At 45.4% G+C, this 16,402-nt stretch overlaps 1 protein-coding gene across 1 annotated transcript in view; it reads left to right on the plus strand.

The window, feature by feature from the left end:
* Positions 1 to 16,402, plus strand: part of LEO1 (LEO1 component of Paf1/RNA polymerase II complex) — a 233,683-nt gene that overhangs the window by 36,847 nt on the left and 180,434 nt on the right. Inside the window, exon 2 of the mRNA XM_086958300.1 lies at positions 1,661 to 3,070. Within this exon, the coding sequence (XP_086814426.1) occupies positions 1,661 to 3,070 (1,410 nt within the window). The remainder of the gene's footprint in view (positions 1 to 1,660; positions 3,071 to 16,402) is intronic.

The following is a 16,402-nucleotide window of genomic DNA, read 5'->3' on the forward strand; positions in this document are numbered from 1 at the left end:
CGGCGCTCTCCGCGGCACAGGCTCAGGTCTGTTGGTCACTCACTGGCACAGATTTGGTTTTGGATTTTTAGGGTTTAGGGATTCGGAGCCAGAGCCGCATTAGTGTGCAACCATTTTCTCCAGCAGTTGGCCATGCCCCAAAGCAAAACTATTTCTGATACACATAATTGTGACCGAAAGAAGCTCAACCTAATTGAACTAAACATCTGCTGGAACTGAAAAAAATGTAAGGGTGACACTGAACAGATGTTCTTCAGTGATAGTCTTATTAAACCATGCCAAGGAGCAATTATCCATCTGCCTTAACAGCATCTTTGAAGCCCACATGGTATTAGCTTTCCTGACAATTATGTTAGTGCCCGTTCAGCATCTTCACTCTTATCTCTTAACACAGATGACCAACATTTACTTAATTTATTGCTTAAAACTTAGACCAGATGTATTGTATGTGAATGGAAATCCTCTAACGATATATCCTTTCACACATAGTGGACATGGGTTACCTTTATAAGTAGCACCCATACCGCTTATATAAACCAACTGGATAGCCTGAGGTACTAAACTAACAGGTGGCACTTTCTAGATGGTTATATATATATATATATATATATACACACCTCCAACCATAACCAGGTTGCAAAATACTTGGGAATATCATGTCATTTATTTTGCCTTGACACCTCCCCCCCCCCCCCCCCCCTTGCCCTCTACCCTAGCTCCTTCTTTATCTCTCAAAACACACCTCTATGACATTTTAGCATTATTTTCCATTAAATAATCTCTACAGCATAGTTCATCCTAATAGATAAACACAGTTTGTCCTAGCAATAGCTCTCCATCACTTCATACTGTTTCTCATAACGACATAATATTAGTTATCACTTTGTTAAATCAACTATTTATATAGTAGTTTTGGGATGGTGTGCAAATGTCAAGTGATCCAATCCGCCTCACATCACATCAGCTCTTTAAGTTGTTTACTCATGATCATTTGTTTTGTTAGGGATATGTGTATTGGGGATGTGTGTATATTGTAGCTCTTTCTTTCTCATATCTATAAAATCTTAAGCAAAATAACTAGCATATTTGCTTAAGACCATATAATGGAAATACCAACTTAAGATGGCTGCTGCCTCGAGATATTACCAAGGGGAATGACTCGGTCAGAGAATACATAAACCAGGACATAGAATTTTAATGAAACTGGCTGAAAAGGACCATGGGTATGTAGGTGGAGGTTACCCTGCAAATGTGGGGTGAATCGAACAAGCTCCAAGGCCCACTAGCATGGTTTCCATCAGAGATTAAAAATGAAGACAGTTCCAGACTCCTGACAGGCACTAGCTCGTCAATGCAATGCTGCACTATGGTAAACAGTGGTTTCTCGTGGATGCAGAGAAGTTTGAAATGGCTACAGGGAGTGTGCCTGTGGGTTAGCCGATACAGCAATAGGATGTTTTCAAACAATACCATAAGGGAGATAAATGTGAAGTGGTATGGAGAAGATCGGGTAATACACTGGGAATGTCTGAAATCTTAATAACTTCCCTAATTCGATTTGTTTAGTTGTATGCATTTTTCCATTTTCTATTAGAATTTAGAAGATTTTTGTTTATTTAGTTGAAGAATTTGTATGTTTACAGTGTAATTTGTTTTTCAGGTTCCGAATCTGGGTCAGACTTCGAACCAGGTAATACTGGCTTTGGGAGCCCTTCGTCTGGGAGTGAAAGGGGTAAAGAGGAGGATGATCGTGATGCATTAAAGCCCAGCAATAAGGAACTTTTTGGTGATGACAGCGAAGAGGAGGTTGAATCTCATCATAGCGGAAGTGACAACCGATCTGAAAAATCAGACATTCACTCTCAAGCTTCTCCTCTTTCGGATCGTGAACAGTCAGATGCTGAACAGCACAGTGGTTCAGAAGGTCATAATGAGGATGATGAAGAGCGCAGGTCAGATAACAGCAGCCATCATTCTGATGCAGAAGAATCTGAGAAAGATGTCCATTCTGATGATGAAAAGTGGGAAAGAGAAGACAAAAGTGAGCAGTCAGATGAAGAGAAAATGCAAAGCTCGGATGAGGAGGAAAACCCGCAGCAATCTGATGATGAGGAGAGGGTACAGCATTCTGATGACGAAAAGATTCATAGCTCTGGTGATGAGAAAGGACATCATTCTGAAGATGAAGAAAGACCACAACAATCCGATGATGAGAAGGCTCACAGCTCTGGTGATGAGAGACTTCAGCATTCTGACGATGAGGAGAAAATGCAGCATTCTGACGATGATGACCAACTGCAGCATTCTGATGATGAGGAAAAACCCCATCATTCAGACGATGAAGATAAATTAGAGCATTCGGATGAGGAGGAAAAGCTGCATCATTCAGATGATGAGGAAAAATCGCAACATTCGGATGATGAAGATAAAATCCATAGCTCAGGTGATGAGAAGGTGCAGCATTCTGATGTTGAAGATAAGCAACATGGTTCTGATGATGAAGATGCACTGCAGCATTCTGATGACGAGGACAAACCACAACACTCTGATGAGGACAAACTGCAGCTTTCTGATGATGAGAAACTGCACTCTGACGATGAGGATAAGCTACAACATTCAGACGATGAAAAGCTGCAGCACTCCGACGATGAAAAACTGCATCAGTCTGATGATGAAGAGAAAATGGATAGTTCTGGTGATGAAAAGCAGCACGATTCTGATGGTGAAGGGAAGCGCCATCAGTCTGATGATGGGGAAAAACTTCATTCTGATGATGAAAAATTGCTGCAGTCAGATGACGATGAGGAGAAGCACTCTGATGATGAACATCCGCAGCAATCTGATGATGAGGAGAAATCACATCACTCAGATGATGGCAAAAAACAGCATTCTGATGATGAAAATGTAGATTTTCTTCATTCGGATGAGGAAAAGGTGCAGCATTCTGATGGCAAAAAAAAGCACCACTCTGATGATGAGGAGAGGCTTCAGTCCTCCGACAATGAGGAGAAGAAGAAAGATTCAGATGATGAGCGCAGACACTCAGATGATGAGCACGATCATAAGTCAGGTGGGTGCAGATTTAGTCACAATAGTTGTTTGGTCCACTGGGAGTCTCTCACAACACGTTATAACTAATTTGCAAAACTAATTTTTTAGTTATCTAATCATTGTCATACTCACACACTATCTTAAGTAAGCTTCCAGTTTTTCGTTTTTACTGATTCTTACAGATACGGACAGAAAACAATGTGCTTGCTCTCTGTGTTTATTTTTAAAAGCAGAAAAAAATGAAAATTGTACTTTGTGTGAGTGACTGTGCATGCTGTTTTTGGTGAATTGCAAGCCAACAGCTGGACAGATAGACAGCATGGGGAGGTAAAAAAGCAGGATGAGATTTAATTTAATAGCGGCATATATTAACATCTATCTTTATTTAGTGTTTGCTTATGGCTATAGTGTTTTGTTGTATATGGCTGCTTAGTTTGCCAAAATGTCACTGGCATCAAAGTATGAGTGCAGGTTTATCAGTTTAACAACATGCTTATCAATTCATTAAATGTGGGACTATACCATTTTACATCTCCATTTATTCTCAAAACAAAATAAATATGGATAAATAATAATAAAGCTCAAAATAAATATGGATTACTACAGACGGAAGTGTTGAAAAAAACTAAATACCATATAACCGGCAGTCCTAATCTTAAGTAATACAGATTTTATTTCTTTCCTTTCTTGATGTGCTGCTGTGAATTAACAGCGTTTATGCAATTGTTCAAGCATGTGAATCTATGTAGTACGCTTTACAATTGTCCTGATTGATTGATTGATGTCAAATACAGTGGTCAGGCCATGCTCGTGGATCCAATGTATTCAGGTTGCATCTCCATATTTTGTTCTTTAAACTGACTGAGTATAATACTTGAAGGTCCATCTCCCATACTAGTAATTGCAAATAAGCGAATGAAAAGCCAAGGGTGTCCGGGGGCCTAAGGCCCCCCTGAAGCATCCCCAAAATATAAATAATACACATGTAAAGGGCACACATGCCTTACGGCAGGGGTCTCCAACATATTCTGTAGTGAGAGCAACTTCTGATCAGTAAAAATCATTATGAGCTACTGAAGGCAAAATAACTTGCGCATTGTACCACTTCTGTAGAACATGATGCCCATTAGATTCCCCATGTTAGACTAATGTTCTGATTTGTTAATCAAATTGTAAGGCGCTCTGATATCCTCCGGGATCAAGTTCGCGCTATATGAAACTTTATAAATAAATAAATGCATTTGAGGAAAAAAACAATAATTCTAAGTACTATTCACACATAACAGGAAGATGAGTTATAGGCTGTCAGAAGTCTTTCAGTACCATTTTTGGTTCGTGTTCCTTGGAACTGGTTCTTCCCACCTTCTTCTATTCATATAAAGATGATTTAATCATTGTAGCTTTGTGGTGATTTATGCCACCTTTGTTGTTAGGGTATATCTGTTTATAGAATAATGTCTATGACCATTACAATGCTAAGGACATGTTGAACATTTACTTAGCACTGCCTTTGTCGTGCCAAGGATGTGTCCTGCCCTTTCTTACTGATAGCGTTAGGCAATGCCTTAGTCTTGTTATTGAGGACTTCTGCCTTTATCCTTCTCCCTGACTGGGAACGGAGTTACTCCTGTTGCTGTGTATTGATCCCCTTGCAACACAACTAAAATTAATCTCAGAAGCTGCCAGAGTGATTGGGAAGCAGAGGCTGGCAGAAGCACCCACATTTGAGACATAGATTTTTTTCCTGGGAAACTTTCAAGGTTCACTCTCAGTTTCCAACTACCCAATTAATTCCTCTCTGGGTCGTTGGGGGGAGGATGATCTCCAAGCAGAAATAGCCACCACAGTCCACTAAGGTCCACTAAACAGCAGGTATTTACACTTTTCTTTGTTTTGTTTTTTGCAATAAAAATTCAATAGGTTGTGGCGCCAGCTTCTCATGACATGAGACTGTAGAATAACCAGTTGTCCTATTGCTCGAACCTATTTAGTGGGCAATATAGGGTTATGCTATTTGGTTATTAACTTTCTCTTTAAGCAGTCAATGACAAAGAAAATGAAATGCTCTGTTAACAGGACCTAACCATCAGGATTATAGTTAAAGGTAATGTGAATTTAAGTTACCTAGAAAATTATTTCTGGTAAATATAAATCACAATGTGCTCTATACTCAAATGTAATATTTTCCTTTTTGACTAATCCCGGAGCAAATCAGTTTGGATTAGTCACAATTAAATTGGACTGTTGTAGATTTTGAAGTTGGTTCCTGAATCCGAAGATTAATATTGGGGACAATGTGTGTGCAGCTTGTTTCAAGGGGGCTTTCCTCATCTGATAAGCTAACTATTCCCTTACTTGAGGAACAAAGTCGAGTTCTCAAAAGAGATGTGTGGGTTTATATTCAGATTGCTGACCTGAATGTTTTGTGTTCAAAACTAAATTTGACTGCTGCCATGCAGTGTTCAGTGTCCTCCTTTTTGGATGGCTGCACCGTAGAGGCGCCGAAACCTGCAGTTGAACTTGCCCAGGCACAAATCAAAAGCACCTACAGACAAACAGCAGCAGTATTTCTGAGATGAGGACGACTAGAACGGCAGCATGTACATTTGGGCAAGACACTTAACTTGTCTCAGGAGACTTTACGCTGACGGAGGCTGGCCTTACGCCACGGCAGAACTAGCCTCACAAAGCAGAAAAAAACTAGAATAAGGAGACCGTATTATTGAAATTTCACTGAATAACGGTAGTCTTAGTCCAGGATAGACCGTTTGGCATCTGATGAAGTGAGTAGTAAAGTGAGGTTAACACAGAGGCACTTGCAGTGGGATTGGTGGTGGAAAGGTTCAAATTACTGAAAAGTACCATGAGAGAACAGGAAACACATATGGAGACTGTTATGATACTGTTACAAGACCGGGAAAGGCTATGTTGCCTTAAGCTAGGAGATGCATTATAAGGATTGGTAGACGTTCACAGCACTGCATCTCTTTACTCAGTAGCCTCTCCTTTGGCACACATTCCTACTAGTAGACTATGCTATGCACTCAAGCCAACCAACAGCACAAAGATACTATAAAAATGGCAAAAAGTTGTGTAGGAAGCTGGCTCTCTATATAGTGTTCCACAATGAGGTGCACTGTGTAGAGTCCAGGTATACCGTATTAGCATTCAGGGGCTTGCGGTAGCAATCCTAAGGTGCTCTATATGTGGTAGTGTGATCGAGCAGCCTTAGGCTTATCAGAGGGCAGTGTTAGGCATTTGTTTACACACAGAGTCAATAAATGAGACATACACTCAATAAGGAAATGCAATACCAATTCGAAAAATAGCATTGCTTTTTATATTCATTTAGACACCAAGATCTACAAGTTTAGGTAAGTACTTTACAGTTTAGCGATTTTCAGAAAGACCAGAAAATACAGCCTTTCCGATTTCAGACATTCGGTGGTGTTATCCAATAGGAGAAAAATACACTGCATAGGGGTACTTGCAATCGAGTTACAGGGTAGTTCTTCTGGACTTAAGGTAAGTAGGGGCCAAGGCCACCAGCAGTTTTGGGTTACCTGCCCTGGTGTGTTCAGGTGCAGAGGTGCTGTTCGCAAGGGTAGCCTCAAATGCTACAGTTGAAGTCTATGGAGAAAACCTGTAATAGCAAATGGCTGCAAGTGGGGTCTTGGGGACATGTCCATCAGAACCCATAGGGGTACTCGGTTCTTGAGGGTTTTTGGAGCTAGGGTGAACCGTTAGTAGGCTGGTACTCAGGCTGGGGAATTGGGTGCAGAGGTGTTGTGTCCAGCAGGCCGCTTGTGTTGAAGGCTCTCACTTTTGGGGTCGACCTGGAGATGTGGACAGAACAGGACAGCAGGGCCACTCTCGGTGCTGGCCTCAGTAATCCTCAAGTCCCTCATCAGAAGGTCGGTCTTGGTGGTGTTGGGGCCCAGGCTGGACACTGAACAAGCTATGGCTGCTACAAACCTGACAGGAAGACGGATCTGACTTCCTGGAGCATGGTGACCTCCTCCTGGGCGGCTGCAGTGTTGGTGGACCCGGTGGTCAGCAGATCAGTGAACTGGCCATTGCAGTCGGTGGCTTCAGAGTAGTGGCTTCTCCGCTTTAAGGGAGATGCTAACGAGTTGGCGAAGTACTGGCAGCCCTTCAAGGCTTTTTGAGGATTCACAGCTGCAGGGAAAGTCAGGTCTTTGCAATTGTCGAGACAGAAGCAGGTAGATGTGGTGCCACGTCCACAGCTAGTCTTCAGTTCTTGCGTTCTTCGGCTCTTCTTTGTCCTTCTTTGTTCAGGTGAATCTGAGTTCCTGGTGTCAGGGGTTTTAAGGGGAGTTATAGGGTCACTACACCTCCTATGTGAGCACTTCTTGTGGGAAGTGGGCATTACCCTGTCCCAGAGTTCCTAATTCCACCAAAAACAAGATCACGGAATCCTTCGTTTTGTGGAGCACATCAGGTAACCCACTTTAGGAGTGTAACTAGCCTGGTGGTTCAACACACCTACTGCATAGCTAATTTCCCACCTGTCCTGGTGCCAAATGGGCACCAGATCTGGGGGAAGCCAGGGTCGCATATCAAAGGCGGCATAGGCTTTGAAGTCCATGGCCTTAATATGCAAAATCACTAGTAATTCTGCTGGAGGAGGTGTGAACACTTTCCTCTGAGCAGGCATTGTTTCTGGCTACAGAGAGAGTGGGCTCTCTCCTGCAGGGGATCCGAAACTTGTCTGTGGTGGCAGGCTGGACAGTACCAGTCGGTCAGCATAATAGAGGGCTAGTAGGTTTCAGGGGGCTCCTCTAAATTGCCCTCTGGGTTCAGGTTTTTATAAATCCAAATACTGGGATCAGTATGGATTTGTTAAGACAAGGTGTTTGATACCAAACACCATAGGTTTCAGCTTAATAGCAGTGGGGCGACGCTCCTCTGCCATTGCGGAGGAGCAGCCACTGTCCAGCACACCAGAGCCTGGTACTTTTCAGGAAGCACCTCTAAGGGATCCTCTGGGAGCATGTAGTAATACATCCACCACTGGAATCCGTGTGCGGTTAGTAATACGAGGTGTTTGATACCAAACTCCATAGATTTTAGTGAAGCCATCATGTACCTGGAGAACTTTTAATTACCAGTGCCCAATACATGTACTTAAGATGGCTTTCCTGTTCACTTGTACTATCTAGTAATTGAACTAGACAGCACAGTGGCATATCTGCTTATGCAGATATGTCCTCATATGTAATATAATGCACCCTGCCTTAGGGCCTGCTGTTGGGGGTGAGTTGCATAAATAACATGCAGTGGCTTTGGCATGGCACACAGTGAATGTGCCATGTCGTGTTTTCAATGATGGTTTGCACCGTGACACGCAGTCAGCAACGTCAGGCTGCATGCAATTTGTGTGGGGGTCCCTTAGGGACCCTCTTTAGTACACATGCCCTAGTTACCACAGGCACCACTTACTAGAAACTTACAGGTGTCTAAAGTGTGAGCCAATTGTGTGATAATTAGCCCATTTTACCTTGTTGTATGGAAAGAGCACTCGCACTGGGGCCTGGTTAGCAGGGCCCAATGGCACATCAGTTGAAAAACATCATTACCTGTGTCAAAAAGTGGGGGTAACCATGGGAAAAAGAAGCCCTTTCCTTTAAGTTGCACTACTCAAAACTATGTATCCTAAATTGTGCCATGACACACAGTGGTTCCATGCTAAGGAGGCAATGTTTACAGTGGTTTGCTTTAGAGTAGTCCGCTTTGGTAAAGATACTCCTCAACAGTGGTACAGATTGAGTCTAAAAGAGACATTTGGAGGGGGCGTGGCTGGGCAAGATGGCCGAGCGGACATAATTCATCTCTGCTCCTGGTCTGCGCTCGAATCTCGGGTGCATAATTGCTGCAGCACCGCGTCGTCACTAATGCCGTGATTATCGACTGATAGCCCTACGACTGGTGCACATAAGGAGACCAAAATCTGATGCAGGTTTCTCACTGAAGGCCACATTGGAGCCTCGCCAGGTTGGCCACGTAGCTCACAAAGATGGCAGCCGCCTTCCTCTAACCTGACACGGTTGCTGACTGATGATGTGGTGACCGCGAGGCCCAGTCTGCATCGGAGCCCCGCTCACCCAAGTTCGAAGCGCACATTACTGGGCACCGATGAAGTAGCTACCGGCGCAGAGAAGCAAAGTGCACACACCGCAGTCGAACCGGCCGCTACACGCCACACCTCCGGTCCAATCAGGTGTGTTGGGGGCCCAACGTGCATTGAATTAAGGGCGAGCTACACTAACGGAGCAATCAGATTATGAATAGTTCTACCTTGGCTGTACGGAGTGAGAGGCCTGTTGATCCCTGGGAAAAGTACACACGCCATGCCTGACCCTAAGGAGGCGAACAAGACGTGATCAGGCAACATTGTGGGGGATATGCTCTGCGCTGCATAAGGCTCACACACACCTTCCACTCTGGGCTCCCGAGGCGAAGGTGAGACACTGCAACGGTAGCACATCATAGGGTCTGGGCACTCTGGGGGGGACTGAAACCACCCCAAGCTACAGCGCTCTACTATGAAACAGTGAGAGCCTGCGCTCTCTGGCGAGTGACATTCGGATCGTGAGAAGGGCCTGGCCACCGCACTTTCTCCAGAGTCTGGGCCGGCAGGTGCAATGGCGACAGATGCAGAACCGGGCCCCGGACAGTGTGGATATCCCCCATCGCTGTTGGAGTGACTAATGGAATCAGGCTCTGGTCGAAACATCAGTCGATCCTCTACACAGCGACTCGGGACCTAAGGCGTGGAGAGGCTGGGGAGAGCGTCCGACAGATAGGCACCCATGCCGAGGCCTTTCTTCTAATGGACGGGTAACAACACTCTGAGAGACCAGTGGCCTACTGGGAGGGAAGGAGTGGACTCCTGTCGAAAACCACCAGCAACTCGGGCCACAACCTACAGCAGGAATAGAGGGTGTGGTTGAGGACCACCTGTACGGTAGTAGTGGGAATATCACTGGGCCCGCCTCTATGCCACCAAAGAAGGCACTGAGCAAAGCTGCGAATAGAGTCTCTAACTTCTTCCCTCCAGCAGACAAACATCAACAATCAGAACATGACGACAGTGTAGAGACCATGGCCCTCACGAAAGACGACCGAATGGTATCCTTGCATGATTTCAAAACGGAACTTCGGAAGGAACTTAGCCAAGTTAAGACTTCCATTGACCAACTGAAGACGGACCTCAACGAGAGAATGGCAAGTCTCCAACAGGATGTGGACTCTGTGGGAGTCTGAGTGGTAGACTTGGAGACACAGACTCAGGAAGTCGACAAACGAACCTCTGACATGCAAGACCAAATGCACGCTTTCCAAGACCAACTGCACCAAACCCAAATGAAATCTGAAGAGCTAGAAAACGGCTTGGAGAGACAACCTACGGATCCGCAACCTGGAAGAAAGGGCAGAAGGCCCAGATCCTGAAGCTTTCCTTGAAGGCCATTTTCAGAGATCATTGGCCCACAAACACTTAAAATCAAGCTGGAGTGGGCGCATCGAGTTGGGGAACCGCTGGCTGGAGAACGGAGGCAAACTTGTGACTTGCTCGCAAAATTTCACTCTTATAAGGTGAAAGAAGCGGTGTTACTGGCTGCCAGGAAGAAAAGTGCGATCTCATTCCAGGGTCATACCTGCAGCATATACCAGGATTTGGCACCCGTAACCTTAGCGAGACAGCAGCAGTTTAGATCCATCAGGTCAAAACTACGAGATGACAAAGTCAGATACTGCTGGACATACCTGTTTGGCCTGAGTTTTGAGTATAAAAACAAGCAATGTCATGTTACAGAACTGAAGGAGGGGTTAGATTTGCTGGTCCTTGCTGTGTACGATCTTGAGCCCTCACAAAGTAAAACACAAGGATCAATCCGAAATGGCCCACCTACCTCACAATGGTCCACAAGCTCAAAGGGGAATCACAAGTGATGCTTGAGTCGAGACACTACATAGTACTCTTTCGCAAGGATTACGGGGCTATGCTCTTTCCCAAGACAGACACTTATGCCCAGTCGGAGACCACCGTTAACTCACATCCAGCGACGGACCTAGGGTCAAGGACGGTCTCGAGTTACTCTGCATCAGAGACCCGACACTTATGGCGAACTTTGCTACTTTTGGCCTCCCGAGGCGGGCGCGGATGGGGACATCAGTCACGCCATCCACCAACACGTCCGAATAGAAAATTACACCTACGGTCAGAGACTTCACATCGATCCAACGCATAATCTTGTTGGTGGAGTTGGGATTTTTCGTTTTTTTCTTAGGTTTTTGGGAGGGAGAGGTTTAAGGGAGTGGTGGCAGCTTCACTTAGATATCCAGCACACCAAGCCTCTGGCCAGGGAACACCCAGCAGGGCAGACTCACCTGGGTAACCCACTCGTGCCAGCTACTGAAACTGAGCACAGTGTCTTGCATGAAGGGGAACTGAGAGGGAGGAGGAGTCTTCTCTGGGAAGGTGGTACTCTCTATAGGGTCGTGGAGCGTTAAAGGCCTAAGCTCGCTAGAAAAGAGACAAAAAATCTGGAAATATCTCACTGACCACCACTTTGACATAGCGGTGCTTCAGGAGACACATCTCCGGAGGGCCTAAGAATTGAGGCCTAAACACAAACAGTACCCCCTTATTTACAGATCCACCGCACTCACCAAGCACTGTGGGATTGCACTCTTATTCCACACCTCGACGAAGTTTAAACTGATGTCTATCCTATCAGACAAGGAGAGTAGGATGGTTATGGTGAAGGGTACACCCATGGGTAAACTGTGCACCTTTTATAGCGGCCTACGTGCCTAATGCTGGCCAAATGGGCTTTCTGACTACCCTACTAGACAAACTAGATGATTTTGCGGAAGGGCCAACGATCTCAAAGGGGGATTTTAATCTTACTTGGCAAACAGATGTAGACAGCACCCACCCACCCACACAGATCTGAAACTAGCTCATTCTCCACAGAAACTAAGCAAAGAATACACAACCATGGCTTTCGCAATGCTTGGCCTACCCTGTATCCTCAGTCTAGAGATTATACATTTTACTCTCATGTATGCCACACTTACTCGAGATTGAATTATATCTTTCTCAGTCAAATCCTGCTGGGCCCCCTCACGGAGGCCAAGATCTTCCCCCTTTCCCTTTCTGACCACTGTCCTGTCTCGATCTGCTTACACTGTGGGGTTGCCTCGACGCCTACACCTAAATGATATTTCCCGATCTCGCTTACACGAGGTAAAGTGCTGCGAACCGCACTACGAGAAGCGATCACAGACTTTTTCAAATTAAATAGGCCTGAGGATACCTCCATGGTCAATAACTGGGACGCTTTCAATGTGGTCATAAGGGGGAAATGCATAGAACTCAATTCCACTCTAAATAAAACGAGCTAAAGAGAGGGAAAGCCTTGAACTGAGTTGGAGATGGCGGAAAAGGCACAAAAGAACAAGCCCACTGGAGCCTCCATGCGCACCCTTACCTCACTCCCGGGTAAACTGAAGGCCACCTACAATAACCGGGCAGAGCACACACTTTTGAAACTACACCACATTTTATACATCCAGGGGAACAAAATAGGCAATCATTAGCCAGGCAACTGAAAGAGAAGTGCAAAAGGGAATGCATTGGAGGCATACAGGACGAGTATAATGGGCTAGTCCACACAGATGAAGGTAAGGCAGACATCTTTGGATCCTTCTACAGGGCGCTTTACACTCGGGAAACACAAGATGATGAGCTTTAGGATTATTATCTCCGGGCCCTACAATTCCCCCGGGTATCACGACTCGAATGACAGACTCACGCCTCCCATAACCGCAGAGGAAGTGGGCGCAACCATCAATTCCCTTAAACCTCACAAGGCCCCCAGCAGCGATGGATTGATGGCCCACTTCCATGACACCTTTGCGCCCGACCTCATTCCTCACCTCACAAGTCTTTTTAATCAAATGGCGGAGGCCGGAGGGGTGACCCCCTCGATGGCCGAGGCTGCTGTTACGGTCATCCCTAAACCTGGGACAAATGTGCATCTATGTGCCTCCTACCGCCCAATCGCCCTCTAACATTGAGATGCAAAACTTTACTCAGCCATTTTAGCGGCCTGACTGAATGATATAATACCAGACCTAATCCACCCTGATCAATCTGGCTTCATAAAAGGACCCCAGACACATGATCATATCAGATGCACAATACATCTTTTATTTAAAGTTACCAAATGAAAGATTCCAGTGATGCTCGTTGGACTGGACGCCGAGAAGGCATTTGATCAGGTGGATTGGTCATTTCTCTACCTCACGTGCTTTTGACTAAGGCCAACTACACTCAACCCCGTTCTAGGGTGCAGGTAAACGTAGTGCTTTTGGCCCTCTTTTTCCTTACAAGAGGCACCAGACAAGGGTGCCCTTTGTCACCTCTGCTGTTCACTCTCAGTATTGAACCGCTGGTAATGACCATTCGGGAGACACTGGCGATTAAGGGTATACCCTTTGGCGGAGACACCCACAAAATCACATTTTGCAGACGATGTGCTCTTGTCCCTCGCAGAACCGTCACTCTCACTCCCCCCACCCCCACTGCAATCTGAACTGACCAAGTTTGAGGCAACAGCGGGCTTTAAGGTTACCTCGATAAATCATACATACTTAATCTCACGGTCCCAGATGACGAGGCCGGCGATATACAGTCCCACTCTCCATTACAATGGACTAACCACTCCCCTCAATACTAGGGGATCCAGTTGACGCCACGTGTAGAAGGTGCTTCCCAAACTGTTATATCTTTTTCAGCCTATTGATCTGGATACGAATTTCCTACCTAAAATTAAGTCCATGCTCACACGGTTCATATGGCAAGGATGGAGGGCCTGATTATCTTTTTCAATATTGAGGCGTCCCAGAGCGGAGGGTGGAGTGGGCCTACCGGACCTAGGCCTTTATTATAAAGCCGCTCAGTTGTGGATAGTGACGGAGTGGTTTAAAAGAGTGTGGGAGAAACACTGGCTCCATATGTTTACAGCCATTGCGGGGAGGACGATTTGGGACCTCATATGGAAACCCATGAAAGAGAGACCCGCAAGTGCGTATAGCAGCACTCCAACTCGCATCAACTTGAAAGTGTGGGACTCAATGTCAGGGAATGAACCTTGGACCATGTTCCCCTCCCCTACACACCGATTCATTTTAATCAGGCCTTTTCACCCGCCCTGCAGGCAGTCCCCTATGACGCCTGGAGAGAAGGTTGCTGCCTTATGCTAGACCACTTATTTCATAATCATGATATTCTGACCTTCGACTACTGCAGAAGGGAATTCCACTTACACCCGAATGAACACTTTCAGTACCTTCAGCTGGGCCCTCACCCCTCACGTTCACAACGCAGCTACAAGGGAGAAAACGGGCTATGAAAAATTTGTGACGACAGTGGGACCCATGAGAGGGGTGATTTCCTTCCTATATAACTTTCTGCTCTCCTCCACGTCCCTGATACATGTCTATGTGGGAGGGAGTGATACAAAGAGACATCTTGGATAAGAAGTTGGTGGGGCTATGGTCTGACATCACAAAATGTAATCACTCTCTGGAGCTTAGGGAAGTGCATTTAAAAACACTGATGGACTGATATCTGCATCCTGCCAAACTCAAACGAATCTTCCCAAACACATCAGATAGGTGCTGGAGGCGCTGTGGATTGCTCGGTGATGTCCAACACATCTGGTGGGACTGCCCTACCATAAGACCATTTTGGGAGGAAATTCTAGCACAAACTAAGACCATGCTGGGCTACCCATACCGACCACCATTGAAGGAGTCCTCTTAAGCATTCATGATCCTTCCCTCGAACACCAAACCAAAGCAGATATAGCCATTATGTGGACATGGGTAGGTAACGCGAAAGTAGCAATCGCAGCTGCTTGGAAGAAAAATACTACTCCCCCTATTTCATTATGGCACTCGCAACTCTGGAAACTACTATGTCTTGAGAGAATGGCGGATATCTTCTGCGATGATTATAAGAGCTTTGAATATAAGTGGGGACCGCTAGTGGCCTTCCTTGCACAAGGTTTACCACTGGCGGTTTGTCCGCCTTCAGGGCTATGCATCTCTTCCAATTGTAAACATCATGCACATGACCAGACGGTGAAACATCTTTCAAATGTGAAATCCCAAGGTGTTCAAATCCTTAGTGGTGATAATTCTCACTTGGCACAAGCACGATGTTACAGTGGAAATGTTTTTGCCAAACAGTCAGGTGAGTTCGATTTTCCCGCTGCTCTTCTGTGATTTTTGAAAACCACAGAAGAGCAGCGGGAAAATCACTCACCTGACTCACCACTAAGGATTCGAACACCTTAGGATTTCACAGTGCATTCTAACAACAAGCACAAAGCACTATGGGAGTAGTGGTTTGGTGATTAGTCACATGTTGCACCGTTTTTAAAGCACACTCGAGCGCACCTGGGCGCTTGTGATCCAGTCCGTGAACAAGGCAACACGCCGAAACGTTGGACAGATGAAAGCATGCGCTTGAAATTCTCGAAATAAAGCCATTTGTAACTTCAATGGGCCTCACTTTGTTTGTCTTGCTAAGAGGATGTTAATGGGTTGCTCCGTGCCCATGTTGTGAGGCCCCCCTGAAGGGCCAGAAGCTCCGGTAACAGGGGAACGCTTTCTGCTTCTTTGGAATGTTAATTGAGGAGCTAGGTTCACTCGTGCCTTCCAACTTACGAAGGATTGCCACTAAACCAAAGAAGGTCGGCGCGTGGAAGAGATTCAGGCAGAAGAACATTCTGCCATGATCGTGCAGTGCAAAGGCGACTTTCCCATAGTTTCAAAAAACTCAGAAGAGCAGCGGGAAAATCGCACTCACCTGACTGTTTGGTAAAACATTTCCACTGTAACATCGTGCTTGTGCCAAGAGACAATTATCACCACTAAAGATTCGAACACCTTGGGATTTCACAGTGCATTCTAACAACAAGCACAAAGCACTATGGTGATGTCACTGACCATGTCATGAGTGATGTAATATGTGACGTCATCAGCAGTGCATTGCAGGCGCGCAAGTTATAGTGAGTCCAACTAACTATAACGTGGAATTTCATTGGTTTTATGTCAGTAAAATTTCCCGCTAACTATAACTGGTGTGAAACCTATGGTTTTTTCAGTGAATATCTATATATATATATATATATATATATATATAGGCAATATATCTATCTATCTGGTAACAAAACAGAATTGGTTCCAAACTAATCATTGTAGGAAAGCGCCCCTTTTTAGGTCTCACGCCTAGCGGTGCATTGCGCAGCAA

The sequence above is a fragment of the Lissotriton vulgaris genome, chromosome 2_1 (assembly GCF_964263255.1).
Source record: "Lissotriton vulgaris chromosome 2_1, aLisVul1.2, whole genome shotgun sequence".
Lineage (NCBI taxonomy): Eukaryota > Metazoa > Chordata > Amphibia > Caudata > Salamandridae > Lissotriton > Lissotriton vulgaris.